The following is a 20583-nucleotide window of genomic DNA, read 5'->3' on the forward strand; positions in this document are numbered from 1 at the left end:
CAAAGTGTGTTTCAGGTTTTTGAAGTACTAATATATACTTAGTTAAATGTATATTATATTTTTATTTAAATATTCTGAAGCCCGCGTTTGGTTTAGTTCATTGTACAATGCTTAAAAGTTAACTTTGGAAGAGAAAATATGCCATTTTTAAATAAACATTGAAGAGTTTGGTTTCTTTGAAGCCATTCATAGAATCATCATGAAAATAAAATAGTCTGATTTATTTCTACTAAACTATGGGGTCTGGAACCAGCTTTAAACGCACTGTTGTGAGAGCTGAAATGTTGAAATTTTATTTTAAAAACAGGAAAAATTACACTAGCTGTGCGCCTGTGTGTAAATATGAAAGGGGCGGGCAGGGTCGGGAAGTGTATATTAAATTTCGTGTTGATACAGAGCAGAAACGGAAAAAAAATTATGGAAAGCGTGTTCTAGAAAAACAAAGGAAACATGAGAAGGCACGGGTGAGAGTGGAAAAAATCAGAAAAATTAATAGATTGCAAATATTTGTAGATTTTTACACGAACTATTAACGGGCGGCAAACAAATAAAAAACCAGAAGCAGGATCCAGATTCTGGCTCGGATTTTGTGGTAACACGAGATCTTATCGTCATAAGAACGGAATGGGCTGGTGCAGACCTATTCAAATATAAGTCCGGGCGATGACAGAGCACAAAATGGCGACTCCGACTGCAGCCGGAGGACTACAGACGACTACAGAGAAGTCAGCCACCCGGTCAAGATGGAATAAAATTTGAATTTGAATTTCGGCCATCGATACGAGACGTCGATGTCTCTCACCTGACTGACCCCAGCTTCCTGTGCTTGCCTTTGCCTGCCGAACGAAAATAACAAGATGGAAACTTGGCCAGAAGAGAAAAACACAAAGATAAAATGGGGGAAACACAAACAGAGAAGTCACAGGACCCTGGCGCTGGGGTAATTTGTCTGCCAATTTTTGGGAGCTGAACAAGTCAACCATAGACCGTAAATGCCAGCGTTGAAATATGATTAATTTCAAAAATTATAAATAGAACATAAAACAGTAATAGTCAGTAATAATAATATCTTAAAGGTGCAGACACTTTTCTGCAATTAAATCCCAACAATGTACGATATTTTTAGACAACAATTTACAGTAAAGAAACAAAAATGGCGTGTGGAATCCATGAGATACATAGACACCCAGATACATCTGCCACAGACCAAGACAAAACACATTTTCATACCCCCTCCTCATCCGGCTCACATCCTCTGTTCAGGCCCTTTGTGTGCTGGTCCGTGCCGATGTGTGAATTGATTGGAGCCGAAGCCTTCAAAGTGTCCATCGAAGCTGCTAACAGCCTGACCGCCACGTCCCCTGACGTCCTAGCCCCCGCCTCGGATCTCCTGTTGCCCGGCCGTTGGCAGGTGTGAAGGATTTCGGCAGGGTCTTCCCAATTTTCACCTCCAGAGTCAAAAACATTGGGTTCTTCTGAGAGTTTGGCGATTTTGCTTTTATTTTGTTTGCAATAAGTTAGTTTAACATTAGAATTATCCTTGGAAATGACACTTATCTTCGTCTAAGTAATGTTTATAGCATGTATTTGTTATGAATGGTTCAAGTATTGAAGTTACTGGCAATTACCAATTGGGAACAAAACAAGACGACACACGTTTAATACAAATGGTGACTGTACAGATTTCACTAAATATATAATGTAATATACTTGGCTAATATTACTCTTACTCATGATTCTAATTCTCCAGCCCGGAGGCTGGGGGTCGCTTAAAACTTAATAACAGAAAATGCCTATAAACGGGATTTAGCCTTCTTTTTATTTACAAACAAACGAAACTGCTTCGGGCGAACTTTGCTTAAAACTCGAAAGTAGGGCTCTGGGTTTGGCGCCCCCGGAAGATTCTGGAAGTGTCATAGCCCGCTAACAAATAGGGAATAATTTAGGCTCAAGTAAGTCCATTTGGTGAAACAATACATCTATGGGGTCTAGTGTTTTTACAGCTTGGGATCGAATCTATGTACACCTGGGTCTGTAGTCCGATTAGGCCACCTCCAGATCGGAGGACTCGTCGGCGTCGCTGTACCCGTTCGGATCGCTTTTTATGTGCACTAGCTGGGGACTGTAGTGATCGGATCCGGGGCACTTCACGGCGGAAGCACTGCTCCCTGCGCCGGTTCCAGAGGTGCTGTTGTTGTTGCCGCTCCCGTTGGTGGTGCTGCCACACTGCTCCTCCTGCAGCTTTCGCAGGCGCTCCTGCTCCTCCCGCTTCTGTTTGCGCCACTTGGCCCGTCGGTTCTTGAACCACACCTGGAAGCAGAAAGAAAATGAGGTATTGAGTAAAATTTCACCAAAGATTTGTCATAAATACTGAAGGGTAAGTCTACACTGCTTCTATAATATAGGTTTCTTAATTTTAGGTGGATTACGGATATATTCATAGGGAGTACACAATCTTCAGCGCCTTGAAGGGAGCTTTGCTTCTTGTTTTTTATTTGCAAGCCAGAACTTCGAAGGTACATATTTTTCCGCCTGGACTTTTAAGATGGAGGGTGGGCATGCGGCTGTCTAGGTTACCTTTGAGCGCCGGGCTTCGCAAACACTTTCATCCGTTTTTCCCGGAAAATTTCTTCTCTCGCTTCTCCGGTCTCCTTTCTCTCTGGGATTTCCAGTCATAAATATTTTAAGCACTTTTTTCGCCCATCGCTGTTAGTCAGTACTCTGGCTTCTTTCCTCCATCTTGACGTTTATCTTTCGGCCAAGTTGCCAGGGACCCCCTCCCATTCCCATTTTAACGTCTAATTAGAGGGTGTATTGTAATTGTAATTAATTTCGAGCCAAAGGAAGGAGGAAGAATGTAGCTAAAGTAGGGAAAAATTGATGAAATCATTGAAGAGATAACTCCATTTCCGGCTCGAATGTGTTACCATTTGTTATCCCCTTTTGATATTAGCCACTCCCTCGATGTCCCCGCCCCATGCCCATGCCCACCACCCACAGTTACTTACTTAATTAACCCCAGAGGCGGCTGTGCAGGGTCTCGGGGTTACCATCATGGGGTTAAGCAGCAAGGTGCGGATGCTCTTGGACTCGCCCTGCCGACTGTCTTGTCATTAGCCCCACAGCTACCCTAGCCCATCCCCACCCCAACGGAGGGCGGAGTCTCTGTAGCCTGGCACTCTGTTTGCCCAATCCGAGAGTGCAACGCCAAATTTGCAACCCCTGTGTTATTTATTTATCCGTCTGTGATTATTTGCTGAATAAACACGGGGAGATGCAGGGAGAGCTCGAGGAAGCAAGCCAGTAAAAAGTTTAATTAGAACAATTATAAGGCCGGGACTGCCGTTGGAAAAGTTGCGTTTTCCCATTGTTATCATTGTGTTGGAAAAAGTTTCATTTTCCTCCAGTTTTCCTTGGGGGAAGGAGAAATGTTTACGCAGCAAATCGACTGAATTTGTTAAAATAACAAGCCGCGGTAGGAGGTAGGAGTGGCATTTTGAAGGAAATACCTTAAACGTACTTAGCATAAAAGGATATCTTAAAAAAACCCATACTTTAATTTTACACTCAACCAAGTGGGAGAGGAAATAATGTTTTTTCTTTAACTTCCCCGAGCATCTTGTTATCTTGACAACCTTTGAACTCTCAGTTGCCAATGTCACCCAGTATTTTTATTATGGCCCGGTCCTTTTAGCCTAATTAGATTTTTGATATCATAGTGTCGGTGCACAGCACAAATTTTAAATATTTATTTTCATAATTTTCATAATTTTATGAGCTTAAGTTATTAAAACAACACGCCTTTTTCCAAAATCGCCGTTCCGGGGCGTGGCAGGCCATGAATTTGTGTTAGTCAGCTTAATTGTGTCAACACAGCGAGTGTGTTGCAGGCGAACGTGCCCCATAATTGCCTATGCAACAGATTTAATCCACAAATTCAAAAACAAAACGAAAAAATTAATATTAGCTGCGGGCCGATGGATGGTTTTTGCGGCCTGATTGCCTTTTTTGCGTTTCTGCTTATTAAAGTTTCATATTTTAATTAAATGTTGGCTAGCGAACCGCATTGAACTCTAATCCGGAATCCGACGATACTACACGGCCCGCAGGATGTGTGTGTGCGAGGGAAAAAACGTGCGCGCTCTGCTAATCCCGTAATTTGTACGGCCAACATTCGAACCAGACCGTGGCCCGGCTTTTGTACGGAAACTCTTTCACCCCACACCACCCCCACCGCCCCGAAATCTGACTAACGCACAACAATTTGGCCATAACCGCGGGCGCGTTTTCCCGACTTCGGCCGCCCGTTTGCTCGGAAAAATCGCAGTGAAAATTTTGCGAAATTAAATAAACAAAGGCGGAAAAGCGCCGCGCCAGAGGTGGGTGCCGGGTGTTGGGAATGCGATTTTGTATGTTGATTGGTGGCGTTTTTCGGGGCTTCCAACGAAAATATTGCCCCAAAATGGCGACTCTGCAGACCCCGCTGCGGAAATGAATAAAAAGTTTTCAAAAAAAATGTATCCTAACTAATTTGGATTAAAAAACCACTGACATTCATCTAGAATATAGATTCTAGAAGTGTGTTATTAGTGTTTAAAAAATAGTTTGGCTCCTTCGAGCAGTCTCTTTGGTAGATTAGTAAGTTTGGCTTATTTTCTTCAGTGTATTCCTGTGCAAGCACTTTTTTCCCAGAAGACTGCACTTGACATGCATGGGCCTTGGTTTCGAGGCGAGTGATCTCCGAGGCCCGGCACCCCACCGCAAATATTGCCATAGATTTTTCATCCAGGAGCGCATAAATCGCTGATACCACTGAAAATCAGAGGTGAAAGGGAGAGGTGGGCGTGGGTGGCCAGTACTTTGGCTGTACTCATGCAGAGGGACGGCTGGGCGGCACACATTGGAATCGTGCATGAAATCCATTGAACAAACATACCCTCGGCAGTTGATTTTTAATTAACTACAAAAGCGCTTTACGCTGCGCCCCCTCTGGCTCCCTCCGTGCCCTTTAACCTTCCGCCTGTCAGAGTGGGGGCGTCCAGACCGTGTGTTATTTTTGGGTTTTTTGGTCGGTCTGCTGACTGAGTGCTTGGATTACCAAAAATGTTTGGCGTTGCAGGCACGTAGCTGCAGTGATATGATAACTTTGCGCTTCGTTAATCGCACCACCTGCTCACTGTGATTTTTCGCCCTTGTCCCGCCGTCTATGGCGACTAATTTCCCTTGTTTTTCCAGCTCGTCGAAGGCAGAGCCAAAAAAATGGCTGCCGCCCATAAAAAAAATCAAATCAAAATTCCGAAACTGTGTGGGGGGAGTCCCAAACTGGCGAAAGGGCTGCCACTGTCGCTCCTACAGGCAAACGCAAAATGGCGGCCGTTTTTGCCAGGTTCTCTAATTAGTCGAAATTGGCAGCGCAAGTCGGTTGGAAACTTCGTCGCCAGGAAGGGGGCATGCCTGCCAACTCCTCAGCCCCCGGTTGCAACCCTTAGTCGTCCCCTTTTCTGTAAAAATTGTTGACGCAGTTTCCATCGTGTTGGATTAAAACCGTGCAGGCATGAAAATTGATCGGCAACTTGCAGGGTAACCCTTGATGGGTACTACAATTTAAAAAACAATTGTTTGACGTACATATACGAGGTGTTTATTGGGTTTCTTATACTTCTTTAATGGATCTGTTATTTTATCATTCTTGATTCTCTCAAGCATTTAAATTCAACTCCCCTGAAATTTTGATTTTTTCGAAAGTCTGCTTTCGATGTAAGGGGGATATTTTCAGTGCCATTTAAAATGCTTAGTGATTTTTAATTTTACTTTATAAATTTTAATTTTACTTTATAAATTAAAAATAGATCAAATAAATCCTCTCCCTTTCCAAAACTATTCCCCACTCTGCAATCGATATATCGGCCACGTGTCATCGAGATTTAATTTTTGTTGTCTCCCCTTTAGCTCTCTTAATGGAAAGAAGAAGAGTTGGAGCTGAGGCTTGCAATTTGCAAAAAGTGTCGAGTGAAAAGTTATAATATAAAATATTTATGATGTGTTCGTAAAATTGGTGTATTAAATATCATAAGTGAATCCAGTTTTATGAGTAAACTAAATCAGAACATCCCTTCAAGCCAAATGAAAGTGGCGAAATGCTGAAGCGTCGTGGAGGTCTCCACCGCGTTGGCCATTTTGAAACTGTGCATGTGTAAGTGAGGTGGACAAGCGCACCACATCCTAATGGGGAAGTGGAGTACCTCTTCAATATGTTGAATTTATTAATATGTATGCATTTCATCGACATTATATTATTTATGATTTTTATTCCCTTAAATTTTTTGTAGAATTAATGGAGCACAGTGCATCACTTTGCTGTGTGCGGACGAACAAGTCGAATGTATGGAAAGTTTTATGTAAGTGTCGTAATATTACTTTCTATTATGTATCAAATTAATTCCATTAACTTTATTTAGGGTATGGCACAATAGTACAGTGTATATGAATATATGGAAATAAATATCTTCAAAGAATATATGGAAAGTTTCATGTAAGTTTTTCTGGTTTTATGATAAAAAAAAATTTTTGGTTAGTTTAGTTTATAATAATATTATAAACAAAGTATTATTTTTGATTTTATATATTATATAGTTGTAGCAAGAATTTTAAAAGAAAAATGTTAGGAAACTCAATCGAGAACATATTTTGAAAGCATACTTTTAAAAAACCATAAACTTTTAAGTATTGTGAGGGTAATTTTTTTGTCTTTCGGGCAAAAAAAATATAAATGCATTTTTGGGCATAAACATTATAATTTTGTAAAAAAAACGTGTTTCTTTAGCGCTAATCGCTGACGCAGGACGACCTTTTAAAGGCTTAGCGGGAGACGCGTACCTGTCTACACCCACCCCCTCTCCGCCCTTTCCACCGTACATTAGGTTTTTTGTGTAAATTTATGCAGCTTGAAGGCAATTTGCTACCCCAGCGATAATATTTGTCTACGGCTGCACGGTTCGACAGCCAAAACTGTAAAGCAAACATGGGCGGAGAGTCTGGCCCGAACGCCCCCTCGCCCGGGGAAAAAAACGCACTTTGCTGCCACAAAAGTCCCGGGAGAATCGAATCTCAAGTGCTTGAACAATGGAAAATTATGAAAAATTATATCAACAGTTATTGGGGGTGGCGGCGTGAAGTTTGCGGCGAAAAGTGGCTGTCACCCAGGGGGTGGTGGGTCGGCTGAGTGGTTGAATCAGTGGGTGGCTCATAGCCCCGGGTGAAATTAATGAAAATCTGCTGATTCCAGCTCATTGCCGTTTTTAATTCAATTTCGAGGCTAAGCAAACATCAGACAAGAATAATAAAAACAACAATACGGAGGCGAAAGGATGTTTTAGTTAATTGCCACGCAGGTGGCCCTGGAAGTGGGGACACTGGTCGGGAAGCCTCTCAATTGTGCAACATCAAAGCGGCAGCGCTTGGGCTCGGGATGATCCTCGAAGAAATGGAAACTGGAAAATGGAAAAGGGAGTCAGGGTGACAAGCCTTTTCAGGTCCTGGTCAAAACAAAAGGACAAAGTCGGAGAAAACAAGAGATCAGTTCACAATGGACTTAAGAGCGAGATGAGTGGGCACATTCTTCTGGTTCTTCTTCCAACATTGTAGTGTATTCGGAAAGGGGTGATGGTAAGGTAACATCAATATTTGTAGAGATGAGACCGCCCGAGTAAGAAGGAGCGGAGCACAAATTATGCCGAGCTGATGATTACTAATTTCTTGGCGACGACCGAAGATAAATATTTGAAATGCCCTCCAGACATTCTTGTGGGCCTCCCCTTCTCGCCTTCCGTCCACATCCCGCTCCATCTGGCTGATCGGAAAACGAAATCACCTCGATCACTTGAGCTGCGGGATTAGGCGTATTTGACTTGCACGCACCACAGAAAGCGAAGCGAAAAATGGGATTCCAGACGGGCGGAGAGATCGGGTCTGTTTGCTCTACAGGTATGGCTGCGCTACCGTTTTACCCGATCGGGTCGATCTGGCCGATCCCACCCGGCTAGAGTGGCTAGAGTGTCTAAATAAAAATAATAATTGCAAATGATGAAGTCAAAATAAACAGATCATCTGGGCACCGATGGGAACCGAATGTCTTCAAGGGCATGTGGATTAACCGAGCAGCTGAGACCTCTGCGCTATCCAACATTTAATTAAAAACTAAGCTCAGAGCCTCCAATCCGATGAGCAATCTTCGCCAGAGTAGGTTCTTTCAGCTCCCCCGTTTTCTCTTTTGTTATTGCTGCTGTTTGTCTTAGGCAAGATTTTCAATAATTATTGCCACTTACGGATCGACTGGGGTCTTAGAGCGCTCCTCCGCAGCGGACGCCTCTCCGAGAGGGGGGTGGGGCCGAGAGGGTCTCGAGTGGCAGCTCTTGGCATGCAAATATGCTAAACAGTAGCAGTCACAAAAGCTGGTCTCCGAGCTGGAAGCCAGTGCTGAAGTTGATTATGCTTAACTCAATGACGAGTGATGACGAGGCGAAAGATTTGTTGGGGATTTCAGCCAGTGGCAGAGGTAGTGGCAGTGGCAAAGGCAGTCGGAGGGGCTCTTTCTCCATTTCCGACCATTTGTCCAACCAGTTTCTTTCCTCATCCACTTTGCTTGTCAGAGACAAGTTTGAAGTCTCTCTTTGTGTGCTTGTATGTTAATTAGTCCCCCAGTGAGCCAGCAGATCTGGGTACCCTTTCCTTTTCCAATTAGTTAAAATGTTTTCAAATGATTTTCCGAAATCACATATTTTTAGGTTAATCCGCTTAGCAGGCGTGTTCTCGGCCGCGGGCTAAGTTTGTCGCCTAATCAGAGCACCGGTGTCGGTGTCAACTTTTCCCCGGGTTATGTAACGCAGTTGATTATCCCCCGCCCTCCCAACCGTGTGTCCTAATGGTTGGTGATGCTAATGGGTAAGTTGTCTTAAGCCGATGCCTAAACAGAACCCCGCCCATGTCAACAAATGTCGCACTTGTCCGCCTTCCGCCTTCCGCCTTGGAAGGGTGCAGGTTGAAGGGGTTGAGGCGGGCAGATTAAACATTCGGCCGGTTGACAAACATATTGTCGGGAAACACCAACACCGGAGTCTCGGAATAGCGCCGCTAATCCCTGTAAAAGACGCTTTCGAATGCCCAAAAGCTGCGATCACACCCTCTGATTTCAAACACAAATTGGGAACAAATTAAATTGTCAACTTTTGTCGTCACCCCGCCCTCGGTGACCTCTCGATTTGTTTGTTTGTTGTTGGGTTTCCTCGACACTAATGGACTTTGAATCCAAATTGTCGAGATTCCTTCGTTTCAGGCTCAGAGCGATTTGGGCCGATCCAGGGGGATGTTTGTCCCGAGGCCAGCCCCGGGGTGGGATTTGCGAGGAGAGGCGGAATATGTATTTACATTACCAATGATACGAACGGGCACACCCAGAATCGGAATCGGAATCACAATCGGGCAAATACCCATCCTGCGGTTGTATCTCGAGTCCCATTACCCAAATTAAGTGAATCACTCGGATTCCCATTGTTTTGCTTTGCGAGGAGGCAGATGAAGCCGGCAAACTGCTCGCCACTGACATCTAAATAAACAGCGGGAAGTTCTCAAGGGGAGAGATGAGCTGCAGATGCCGGGGACTCTCAGCACTCGATTGGTTTCACGCGGGGAATTTAAACGAGCGTGAAATTGGAGCAAGTCAGGGGCAGAGGGCAGCGAGAGTGTTCTAATTTAATAGAAAGAGGCCTTAAAACTATTATCCCCAGCTTCGAAACTCACCTCAACCCGCTCCTCCTTGAGGTCGACCTTCAGGGCCAGTTGCTCCCTGAGCACCACGTCCGGGTAGTGGGTCTTGTCGAAGGTGGCCTCCAGCTGCTCGAGCTGCTCCTCCGTGAAGATCGTGCGGTGGCGACGCTTTCTCTTGGGCGGCGGCCCGTGGCCGAGGTGTCCCAGGTGGTGCTGCCCGGGTCCGTGGTGGTGGCCTCCCAGGTGGGGGTGGTGTGGGTGTGCGTGGGGGTGGTGAGGGTGGTGTCCGTGACCCGCGAGTCCCGCGGCTGCTCCACTCACATGCGCCTGCATCTGAGCGGCCGCCACGTGGGCCACCGCTGCCGCGTGCATGTAGTTGGGATAAAAGTTGGGATACGCGACTGCAAGCGAGAAAGTAAACATTTTTTTATAAAAAAGAAGAACATAGCTACTTGGAGGGTGTGTTATAATATCCTGAATAAATCCTCAAAAATGCACAGAAACGTGGAAAACGAAACTGCCGCCATGTTGGCTTCCGAGTCATGGGGGAACTTTTTTATTCAAAATTCACATGCATAACATGATTTCTGGTTCTGGAGGGATCCTTGGTGATTAAAAACTCTACCGGCTGGAACCCAGGCGCACCCATATGAGCGGCTTCCACTTCCGGGTGCCGCGAGTGCTGCCGGAAAAAAAGCTCACCCAATGCTTTTAATATTCATGTCCTGCGGGGAGCCTTTGAATGAATTTAAGAGGTTTTCTGCATAAATCTCTGCCTGAAAGCCACGCTCGAATTAACGCAAGTCGGTGAACCTTACAGGGAAGCCACCACCACGAGCCCTTCCACTTTCTCCACTCCCATCTGCGACCTTAGACCCCAAATGCAAATCCTCTCACCGCAAAATCGAACGGGAATAGAAGGGAGATGCAGAATCATCTTTTCCGGATCATTGCCTAATTATGAATAATGCCATTCAGGGCTCTTTGGAGGATGAGTTTCGGATGAGGGACTTTAAAGTGTATGAGTTGGTGGGGTGGTTCGATAAACTCTACATATTAGACTCTTCGTAAGGTGTTTAGATTTTAGAAATACTTTTGAATCTTTGATAGAATCTCCCTCTTACCTCTACCCTTTTAAAAAATCATGTGGCTACTTACCCAGAAAGTCCGAAGGGGACGCGGCAAATCCACTCGCCGCCGCCGCCGCCAAGTGACCCAGGTGCAAGCCGGGATGCTGCAGCATGGCAGGAACCCTCTGCGGTCGGATCGGACTGGCGGCGGCACTGGAGCTGGAGTTGGAATTGGGCGAGGCGGGTGAGTCGGCTCCGTTCCGTTTCAGGCCCAAGCTGATGCCGTTCGGGGGCAGTCCATTCTGGTGGCTATTGCCACTGCTGCAGTTGTGGCTGCTCCGTCCTGCGGAAGAGCCGGCCTGTCTCGATCCCAGAATGCTGTCAATGGTGAATAGAGATGCCGCGGCTGCCGACGCAGCTCCTCCTCTCCGCTCCTCCTCGAGGATTGTGGCTCCCGACTGACTGCCGTCGTCGGAGGAGGGCGTTTGTGACTGGGATTGCTGGTGGGCGTGCTGCTGCTGCTGCTGGAGGACCGACTGCAGGCGCTGTCCCAAGTAGCCGCACTGCTGCGAGTTGAGGAGCATGGCAGTGGTCAGATGGTAGGCGGCCGAGTTGCCGGGAGATCGGGACATCTGTCTAGGCGGCTGCTGCTGCTCCCCGAGATCACTGGGGCACCTCTTGAGCGTGAAGCCCGCCGGCGGTGAGCTGGTCTCGACCATTTGGGCCAGCAGGGAGTTCGAGGGCGGGGGCGTCGGGGGTGGCGAGGGGCTGGGCGTGCTTACGACGGTGATTTTGAACTTCGCCTTGGACGACGGTATGTCTGGGGTGGTGCTCGGGGTGGTGGTGGTGCTGTTCTGGCCGCCACCTCCTCCTCCGCTGGGGGCGCCGCCTGCCAGCGTTGCTGGGGTCCACAGTGAGGACAGAATCTTGAAGGCTTAACTTAGAACTGGAGTCGGAAAAAGTGTCACTTGGCTTGTACTTATTGTAGTCTTTCTTCGGGAACGCAGAGAGTATTACGAGACAGTCTTAAAATCAGATTATTGGAACTTTCGGGCTTATCGACACGTCTTTGGTGCACTGAAATCGCATTAGACTCGCAGCGAGGTTTTCTGCTGATTCTCACAGGTTTTCTGATACCGGAACCCTTCCTGTCCGCCCGAGCTGCGAAACTGTTATGAGAGTGTGCCGCACGACAAGTTGTCGAGTCGTCGTCAGGCCAGATACAGTGCTTCACAGATACAGATACAGAGGCAGTCTCGCGCACTGACGGATACATCGCAGGCCTCTCTCGTACGGCAGACATTTTTGGTCTCCGGCCAATGGCATTCGAGGGTGGCCACGCCTCCGACGCTACCATGTTCTTCGACGCTCTCTGCCCTGGCTCTCTCTCTCTCTCTCTTTCTCCCTCTAGGCCAGCTCCCACTCTCACCGTCTCGTTCTGCGGCTCTTGGGATGTTTGTTGGTGGTTGATGGAGGTGTCGCCCCATGCTATTCCCCCGGTTTAGCGTTGCCAGGAGGTCCGGGATAAGATGGCGCTTCGCAGATAGTGCGCCCCGCGTGGCGCCCCCCACCCGTTCTATTCTTCGCCGGTTCCGTTCTTCTTTTTCACTCTCCCCTCCCCCTCTTGGCTACTGACAGTTATTTATACAGATAAAGTCATCACTGAAGGACCCTGCGGCCCGGGAGAAAGAGCGAGACGGAAGCCGCTGGAGAAAGACACAAGGTGAGGGCCAGAAAGAGATGCAGCAGCAGGCTGTCTCTGTTGCCACCTACCAACGCGAAAAATCCCTCCCCCCCTTTGTAATGATGAGGGGGCGGAAGGGCGAGCTTTTCTCTTCTCCAGTAGCTCTGCTCCCGGGAGCCTCAGCTACTCCGCTCCTCACGCTGTAGCCTCTGCCGGCGTCGTATCTTAAGAAGATAATGACTAAATTAATGCTTTTATGTTTTTGGCAACACATAAACATCATTATGCGCTCAATCCGCCCACGGAGATGCGCTCTTCCTTCTCTTTCTTCTCGCCCACTGATCCTTCCCCTCCTTCCCCGGGGGCAAAGGTTAATGGATGCCAGTACATAAGATGCGAGCTTCCGAGGATGTGGTCAAGCAGCTCCAATGTATTCACGCATCTGTTGACGCTCGCAGTGCCATTGTTCCGCCCCGTGCGGGCGCATATGAAAATATTTTAATCTAAAGTTTCCACATCAAACATGCCCAAGTGCAAAATCCCCAGTGGCCTCCAGGCCTCTCTCGGCCACTCCCCCGAATTGCAGGAAAACAAAAGCTAAGCTTCGACTAATGATAAATGCAACTCTTCCAATCCACACACACGAGGGCAGCTTGGAGCAGTGAACGAAGTGAAAAGTCCCCACCATGTCACCCACACAGGAGCTAGTACTGGGAAGAACGGAGGACACTGGCAGAAACTGGAGGATAACTCCTAAAATTATACACTAAGGTCGGAACTCTGAAGTTATAGACCCCTCAGCAGCTTAGGAAAGTGGACCAAGGGTCGTCCCCACTATATCACCTTTAAAAGAGCTAGTAGAGCTCCAGCTTAGAATTATTTTCTGTGCAATATTTGGGGACAGGACCGGAGGGGGAGAAGCTTACATAAATGTAGAAATGGGAGTGTGCTCCTGCACACGCGCCTGTGTGTGAGTATGTATCCAACTAATTACGGGGGATTGAAGGACTGCCGCATGCAGGACTGCCGTTCGCCTCACAGGATGAAAGGATGAGGTCCGATGACGTCTGATGACGATGTGGCCAAATGCTTTTAGAAATTATTGAATAATTAAGCAGGTCGAGGAAGCAAGGGCCAGGACACTTTGTTCGCCCTTTGTTTTCCCAATCCCTCCCACTCACCTCCACTCCGGCCCCCTTTGGCTAACCTCTCTATTTACATTTGCTCTGAACTTCTTACATGGACGACCGACGACGAGACTCCCGACGGGAAAAGTAAATGGAGAGTCCTGGACCAGCAGGGCTGGGAGTGCGCTCGCTAAGCCCAAAAGTTGAGCTGCACTGCGTCCTATTTCTGCTGTTTTTTTTAGTGTTCCATCTAAAATGATTGTTTTAGTTCGCAGATTGAATTTTAAATACGAAAATAATTTCACTCGTTAAGTATTTGGTTTACCTTCTCCTGCCTTCCTCCTCATCCTCTCCTCGATTGGCTGCGCGAAAAAGTTCAATTGGCAAAGGACTAAGCAAACATTGTGGAATAAAAGGTTTTTCTACTTTTCCATTTGAGCACTGGGAATTGGTGGGTGGTCCGGGAAGTGGGGATGTGGTTATGTGGGGAAGGAAACCATCGGCGTCCTTCTTTTTCCGATACTTTTTCTTGACTGCTGATGGTTTTTATTTTGATTTCGTGTTGCCATTTCTTTTTCAAGGCCCGCGGCAACGGTTTCCAGTTGTGCAAAATTAGAAAAGTTTCCTACGCTTTCTCCTCCTTTCTGGAGGACTGGCCCTTCCTTGCCCTATCCTTCGCCCCCATTCCGGTTCCTAGAAGTAGGAAAACAAGCTCGCAGAGCTGCGAGAAATGGAGGCGGAATGGGATGGCGTGTGCTCTGGGTATTTGTCTTGTTAAAAATTTAAGCGAATTTCTTCGAGAAGCCAAATCGAAATCAGCATCAGCAGCAGAATCCGCACCAGAATCGGAATCAGAATCAGATTCAGGAGCTAAATCCAGGAGATGAGGATTTGAAACTGCCCGGCTGGCTCTGGCTCTGAGGTTGAGGCTGAGGCGTCCGTCGCCTGCTGCTGACATTGATATGTTAATGAACGCCCGACTCGACATCGGAATAGGCCTCTAATCCCCGCCAGCAGCAACCCCCGGAACTCGAATGGTACAGCAACGGGATCGCTCTCTCTATGAGCTACGCATACTATGATATGGTAACACCGGTTTCCCTGAGCAGTCAATTAAATGTTTAATCCAAATATCGTTTTATGCGTCGCACAGTTGGCTTCATTTGGTTTCAGAGGCTGATCTCAGCCAGCGCAGGATACACGGAAAGAAATTCAAAGCACCATTAATAGCAGATATATATCAGATATAAGAATTATACGGATTTATAGGCATAGTACTGAGTATAGAACCTCAGTGTACCGATGGGACGCAATGGCGGGCGCATCAAGGGATCAGTCAGCTCAGGGATCAGGATAAGTTTAATCTTGCTTTATGCGTAAGCGTGCAAATTGCTTCGATTACGCATGGTGGGAAAGGGAGGACGATGGCGGATCCTTCTCGCAGGGAGAGAGAGAGAGCGGCGAGGGATGGGAGCGAGAAGGATACACGCATGGAGACAAAAGGTGCAATAAAACCGAGGGCCCGTGCGGATGAATGAGCGGGGCAGGGCGTGAGTCGAAACCCAAAATGGTCGCCGATCGGAAGGGAGTGAGCCAGAGCCAGAGCGAGAGCGAGAGGGAAGCGGAGGGATGCCGGGGATGCAGCTGTCCTTGCAGGGTTTGGGTTCCCATTTGCGTAAACAAGGCCACACTTTGGTCAGGACCTTGTTCTTTCTCCTATTTGGGTTTGGGCTTTTGGGCAACCTCCTTTATTTGATATTGGATGTGGGTTTGGAACACTACCCGAATGTCGGAATAATACTATAAAATCGCAAACAACAGTAGTTACTATTTAAATCCTAGCTAGTCCTATTCAGAGCTAGTTACTCCCATAATGGTCTGAAATATACCGAAATATGTAATGAAAACGGAAGCACTTTCCCTCGTAAGGTCTTCATATATCTCGTGTTGATTTGGAGCGCAATTAAAAATGTAAATTATGAGGCCTAGGGATATTTTGAGGGCATGTAGGTGGAAGGATACTCGAAGGGGAGCGGAAGTGGTTCGACAAATATTTGGGAAAGCCAACATAAATATCCATCCAGGAGGCGTAGCTGGCGGAGAGTGGAAAAAGGCAATCCCATTTGCAAGAACTTTTGTTCTTCACCAAAATTACTTCAACTCAATTAATTAGCCGAGTTTCCTTGCCCCTTTTGACCTTTTGGGTCGTTGTTTGCCTTAACTCTTTCTTGGCAAATCTGGGAAATTAAAATACTGTGATTGTTGCCAGAATCCGTCTCCATCTCCGGCCGTTTTTTGGATTTTTTGCGCGGGTTCAAGGCTCCCGTCACCTTAGACAAAGCCAAACAAATTGGCAAACAAACAAATCCCGGAAAGGAAATGGAAACAAACCAATGAAAGGATTCCAAAGGCGAAAAAAGTAGTCATCAAGAATGGAGGGCACTGAAAGAAGGGACTAGGTGTTGGAACTAGCTACTCCTACAATGCATGGTACGTAAGCCTTTAAAGAAACTTCGATGGTAACTCCAAGGTGATATCCTATCAGGAGGATGGGCTCTCATGGATTTGATTTGAAGTTGACTGTCAGGTCGCGCCAGTTTCTCCAAGTGCATCTGCAGACTGCCAACTGGCGTGTTTGTTTTCCTCCATGTCGCTCTGGCCAGTCGTCTCATCAGTCCCAGTCTCAGCCTCAATCTCGCTCTCAGATTCCTTGTTATCCGGAGCTCCCTGTGTGTATATATTTGCAGTGTTGTCTCGAGGCCCGGGCACAAAAAACAAAGAACAACAAAGCTGCTGGCGTTGGTGGCGAGGCCCGGTTCAGGGTCCCCGAGCTGGATCCTGATCGCTCGGTTGATCGTTTTCCCGGCCGCTTTTCAATTGACCGTAGCAAATCGCAACAAGGCTCAGCCGGGATTAGCCCTGTTGTATGGCAACAGAGTGAGTGAAATGGAAAACAGTCCCCCTCCCCCCTGCGATCTCTCTGTTTTGTGCTCATTTTTTTCGTTTTGGGCTTACATGCCCCGCTCCGCAAAGAAATGCTTTCTCCTTTCACCTTCCACAAACTGTTCCTTTCGTGCCTTTGTTTTTGCGGTAATCGGTGATGCGCATTTGATTGCCCTGATCCTGGCATCCTGGCTGCATTGTAGTCCACCACTAGCCCGAACCTGCAATTACTCCGTTGTCCGTGCCCAAGTCCTCGGAAAATCGTTATTTGCGCATTTTCCATTTCCTGCCGGACTAATTGCGAGAGAAATCTGTTAAGACTAAATTGAGATATCGGGGCATCTGATTCCTCCGCACATCTGAATAGAAGGGTGTGAAGTGGAGGGCCACTTGAAAAATCTCGTTATCCTGTCAGCGGCAGGACTGCTGGCACTCCAAGCCCGGCTGGGAAAACTGCCAGTCACTCATGAGTTGGCCTGGGCTGGGAAAGTGGGGGAGACGGGTGCAAAGTGGAGTACTTCGGCAGCTGCAGCTCCCGTATCGCTTACTTTAGGAAATCAGATGATAGGAAGGACTCTGAAAGGAGTAGCCTTTGTCATTCTGGGAGAGAATCTAATTCTTGTATTTTTAAATAAAAAATATTATTTCTGATATCTGAAATCCTTTCTCTAAAAGACGTACTTTCCTGAGCACCCATGAATGAAAAGAGCAGGCCTCTTATTCGAGAACTTATTTTCCTCCTAATTCCTGGCCTACAAGCGTAGGAGTGGGAAAAGCGACCGCGAGCGGATCAAGCGCGGGCAGGCAGGCCCATTGTGGAAGCCAGCCTTTGTGCAGCAGGCCATCTAGAGTTTTTATCCCCGGGTCCCGCCTGCGAGAAAGCACTAAGCCCGAACCACTCAAACGCCTCGGCAGGACTCAATTGTTTTCGAGATCAATTTGCAACTTAATTGAAATCCATTTAAAGTAATGAGAGTTACTAACTTGTCCTGCCTCGACCCTATCCCTTTCTGTCCTGACCCCGTACCCTTTCTACCCTTTTCGCTGGTCTCGGGCTTAGTATCCTGATCCCGTGCTCAAGAATTAGGATCCCACGCGGTAGAGATAGAGTATTGTGCTGGTACTCTGGTACCTGTCCAGGCGAACCTCCCATCCTCGGTTCTGAAGGATTGCTGCTGATTGTCCTGCTGTCCTGCGGCCAGCCAGCTATTTGTGGGCCGTGAAAATGCAAATGGTCCTTAATGTAGCTTAAGCGAAAAGCAATTTCTTGGCTCCCCGAGGCGAGGCATTGTGGTGTCCAAAAGGGAACCAGATTCGGGACTAAAAAGTAATAGGATGTTACCTCCTACTCAGCCCAAAAAATTACCGCATGTTTATCACATCCTGTACGGCGAAGGAGAGCCTGGAGTCTAAGGAAACTAGCTCCACAGGATCAGAACTAGCCCCCCACCCCCCTAAAAGTAATCTTTCCAAAGCGTGGATGTGCGTGGAAAAAGATGACAAAAAATTCAGCAAAAAACGGCTGGCCGAGTCCATTAAAAGGGAATAAGTGCGTGCAAATCCCAGCCGCAGGATGTTTTTCGTATCAGAACGCATATTACTTCATCGGAAATGAAAAGCTGCCACCCCCTGCCCTCCCCATCCCCATGCCCCACTCACGCAAGTTGCCAAAGTAAACATGTGTGAAGTGGCACGCGAAGCGGCAAGGGATGCGCCGGGGATGATGGACATCTATATCCATATCCATATCCATAACCATAACCACGCGCCATTTTCGATGGCTAAAACCGCAATACAAACACACACCCAGTTCGCCCGGAAAGAGCAGCCGGAAAGGGAGGCAGGATACATGCCAGCTACTGCGGACGACATTCGAAGTGATCTTCTCGTAAATCTCTAAATTGTTTTATGAACATATTGGGCAGGAAGGTGTAAACCTAATTTTCCTTTATTTGCTGCCGGGCAGGTAAAGTGGCAGGGCTGCGCCCGTCCTGTTCCTGTTCCAGGACGTATTGTTCCGGCCCAGCAGGACATCCACGCACTCGTCCTACGCAGATATGTATATTAAGTCCGGCCTTTGTTTGGCCGCCTTGTGCTGAGCCTCATTTAAATCGTACCGCTGGCCAATTTGCATTCGCACCACAGCCAAATTGATCCGCCCTAATCCCAGCTTCAGCTCGATTTCCAGATCGCAGGTCGGCCTTTGAACTCTTTCGGATCGGATCCTTCGGGAGCGCTCTACCCAGTTGTAAGCACGGGATTTTAATTTGAAAGAAAAACACTTGGCCGAGGGCCCGACTTCTTTTTCCACTGCCTTTTTGTAGGCTTCTGGCTGGGATTGGCTCTGGATCCGGCTTGGCTTGGCCTGGATCCGGCTTGGCTTCTGCTTCATCTCCGGCTTTCGGCTTTGCGCTTGCCCTTTGACCACGACGATCAAGGTGGAAGTCAGTTGGAGGTATCCTTAAACCAGGGCTAACTTATTAAAGAAGGTATTTTAAATTAGGAAGTTGTATTAAAGTTGGAATTTAGGGCTGGGCTTAAGTTAAAAAAAAGGCATTTAAAGGTAGTGTGTTCAATCAGAAAAGAAATTATTTTAATTCCTAATTTTCATTTTTAATTAATTTTTTTGTTGGTATATTCGACTGGTATTTTTTAAAGTTTTTTTCATGGCGCCATCTAGTATTGATTTGTTTTGTTTGCGCAGTTCATTTCTGGGAAAAGTGGCGCCATCTATGTGTTGATTTTGGCTTTCCATATGGGCAGCTCCTTTTTATCAGCTGTTTCTTGCAATCGTCTGGCAGCTCGCTTTGGGAACTGTCTACTTGGTGGAGTGGCAACAGTTGACAGCGCTTAGTGGGCTATTGTTTGTTTGTTGTTCCCTGGGACGTGGTATAATCCTTAGCGAGGATAGGTCCAGAAGGAGATGGCTAGGAAGCGGGGCAGGAGCAGAAGCGAACAGCGCCGTCGTCGCCGGAGGAGGAGGAGCAAACCCAGCCCAACAAACTTGTCACTGAAGCGAACGGAGGATCAGAACCAAATGTGGATCAGCACCTACAGGAGTCTGGTGGAGTGGCACCGCAACCAGGTCCTTAGGCTGTGTCCAGGCAGTCAGCCGGAGGAGGAGCAGGCGGAGAATCACGAGGTTCTGGCGTCTTCCCACCTGGACTACGTGTATGAGAGCTCCTCCTCAGAGGATGAGACTGAACCCATCGACGAGGAATACCTTAAATTTCTGGAGGTCACCATCAAGCATCAAGAGAAGCTCAGACAACAAAAGGCAGATGGCACCGTTTCCAGAAGCTTTTTAGATTAAGCGGAAAATAATTATTGTATAAGTGGACTTTTAATTGATTTTTAAATGTTTAATTTTAAAAGTAGGTTTCTTTTTTTAAGATTTAAATATAAGTTTTTCTAAAAGTGGTTTCTTGATAAATATTTACTTGTGTAGTTCCATCTGAAAATCCTCTAAGGATTAGAACAAATGGATAGTACCGGACTCCACAATGTTCCATGGTGTATCCTCGCTTTTGGAAGACCCACATTTGCGTAGGCCCATGAAACTGTATTTCAAGGAACTCTCTTCACCCTGTCCCCCACTAATGAACCACTGCGGAGATGGGCCTGGAACGACGCACATTAACCTGGCCGAGACTAATGCCATGTCATTTATAATCCCGCAAGCAGAACGAGAAAGACCTCAGAACTGGAGCATCCCGAGGAGCAGGGCTTTGGAGGGGGCGGAAGCAGTATGTGGGTCAGCGACATTGTCTTGTGGGCGTGGCAAGACGGGCATTAGCCGAAAATTTCGGCACTTTTCGGCAGAAACCTAATTAAGACGTTGGCTCAGAGCCGAGTGAGTGCCAGTGCCAGTGGTATCTCTCCCCGCTATCTCCTCCGGGCTGGACCCTTCCTCCGTCTCCGCCCGCCGCTCTGAATCACGACTGCTGGCGACGACAACTGTGAACGACCTTTCTAATGCCCGGCCACTGCATAAATC

General features: G+C 47.2%; 2 protein-coding genes across 2 annotated transcripts; one reads left to right on the forward strand and one right to left on the reverse strand.

Annotated features, from left to right (window-relative positions):
* Nucleotides 1-1490: 1490 nt before the first annotated feature.
* Gsc (goosecoid homeobox) lies at nt 1491-11762 on the reverse strand. Its single transcript, XM_017249841.3, has 3 exons — nt 10921-11762; nt 9796-10163; nt 1491-2310 (listed from the first exon to the last, which is right to left on the reverse strand). Exons 1-3 carry the CDS (start codon nt 11549-11551, stop codon nt 2044-2046), a joined length of 1266 nt encoding a protein of 421 aa, XP_017105330.2. The 5' UTR covers nt 11552-11762; the 3' UTR covers nt 1491-2043.
* Nucleotides 11763-19424: 7662 nt separating this feature from the next.
* Nucleotides 19425-20019, forward strand: LOC108131061 (uncharacterized). Its single transcript, XM_043212765.2, has one exon. It carries the CDS (start codon nt 19510-19512, stop codon nt 19897-19899), a length of 390 nt encoding a protein of 129 aa, XP_043068700.2. The 5' UTR covers nt 19425-19509; the 3' UTR covers nt 19900-20019.
* The last annotated feature ends 564 nt before the right edge of the window (nt 20020-20583 follow it).

The sequence above is a fragment of the Drosophila bipectinata genome, chromosome 2L (genome assembly GCF_030179905.1).
Source record: "Drosophila bipectinata strain 14024-0381.07 chromosome 2L, DbipHiC1v2, whole genome shotgun sequence".
Lineage (NCBI taxonomy): Eukaryota > Metazoa > Arthropoda > Insecta > Diptera > Drosophilidae > Drosophila > Drosophila bipectinata.

Excerpts from the sequence above, each read along its gene's own strand:
- Gsc (XM_017249841.3), bottom strand. The coding sequence starts at position 11,551 with ATGGTCGAGACCAGCTCACCGCCGGCGGGCTTCACGCTCAAGAGGTGC. Across the intron at positions 10,164-10,920 it reads GTCCCCTTCGGACTTTCTGG|TCGCGTATCCCAACTTTTAT; the intron begins GTAAGTAGCCAC and ends TCTCGCTTGCAG. Across the intron at positions 2,311-9,795 it reads TCAAGGAGGAGCGGGTTGAG|GTGTGGTTCAAGAACCGACG; the intron begins GTGAGTTTCGAA and ends TTCTGCTTCCAG.
- LOC108131061 (XM_043212765.2), top strand. The coding sequence starts at position 19,510 with ATGGCTAGGAAGCGGGGCAGGAGCAGAAGCGAACAGCGCCGTCGTCGC.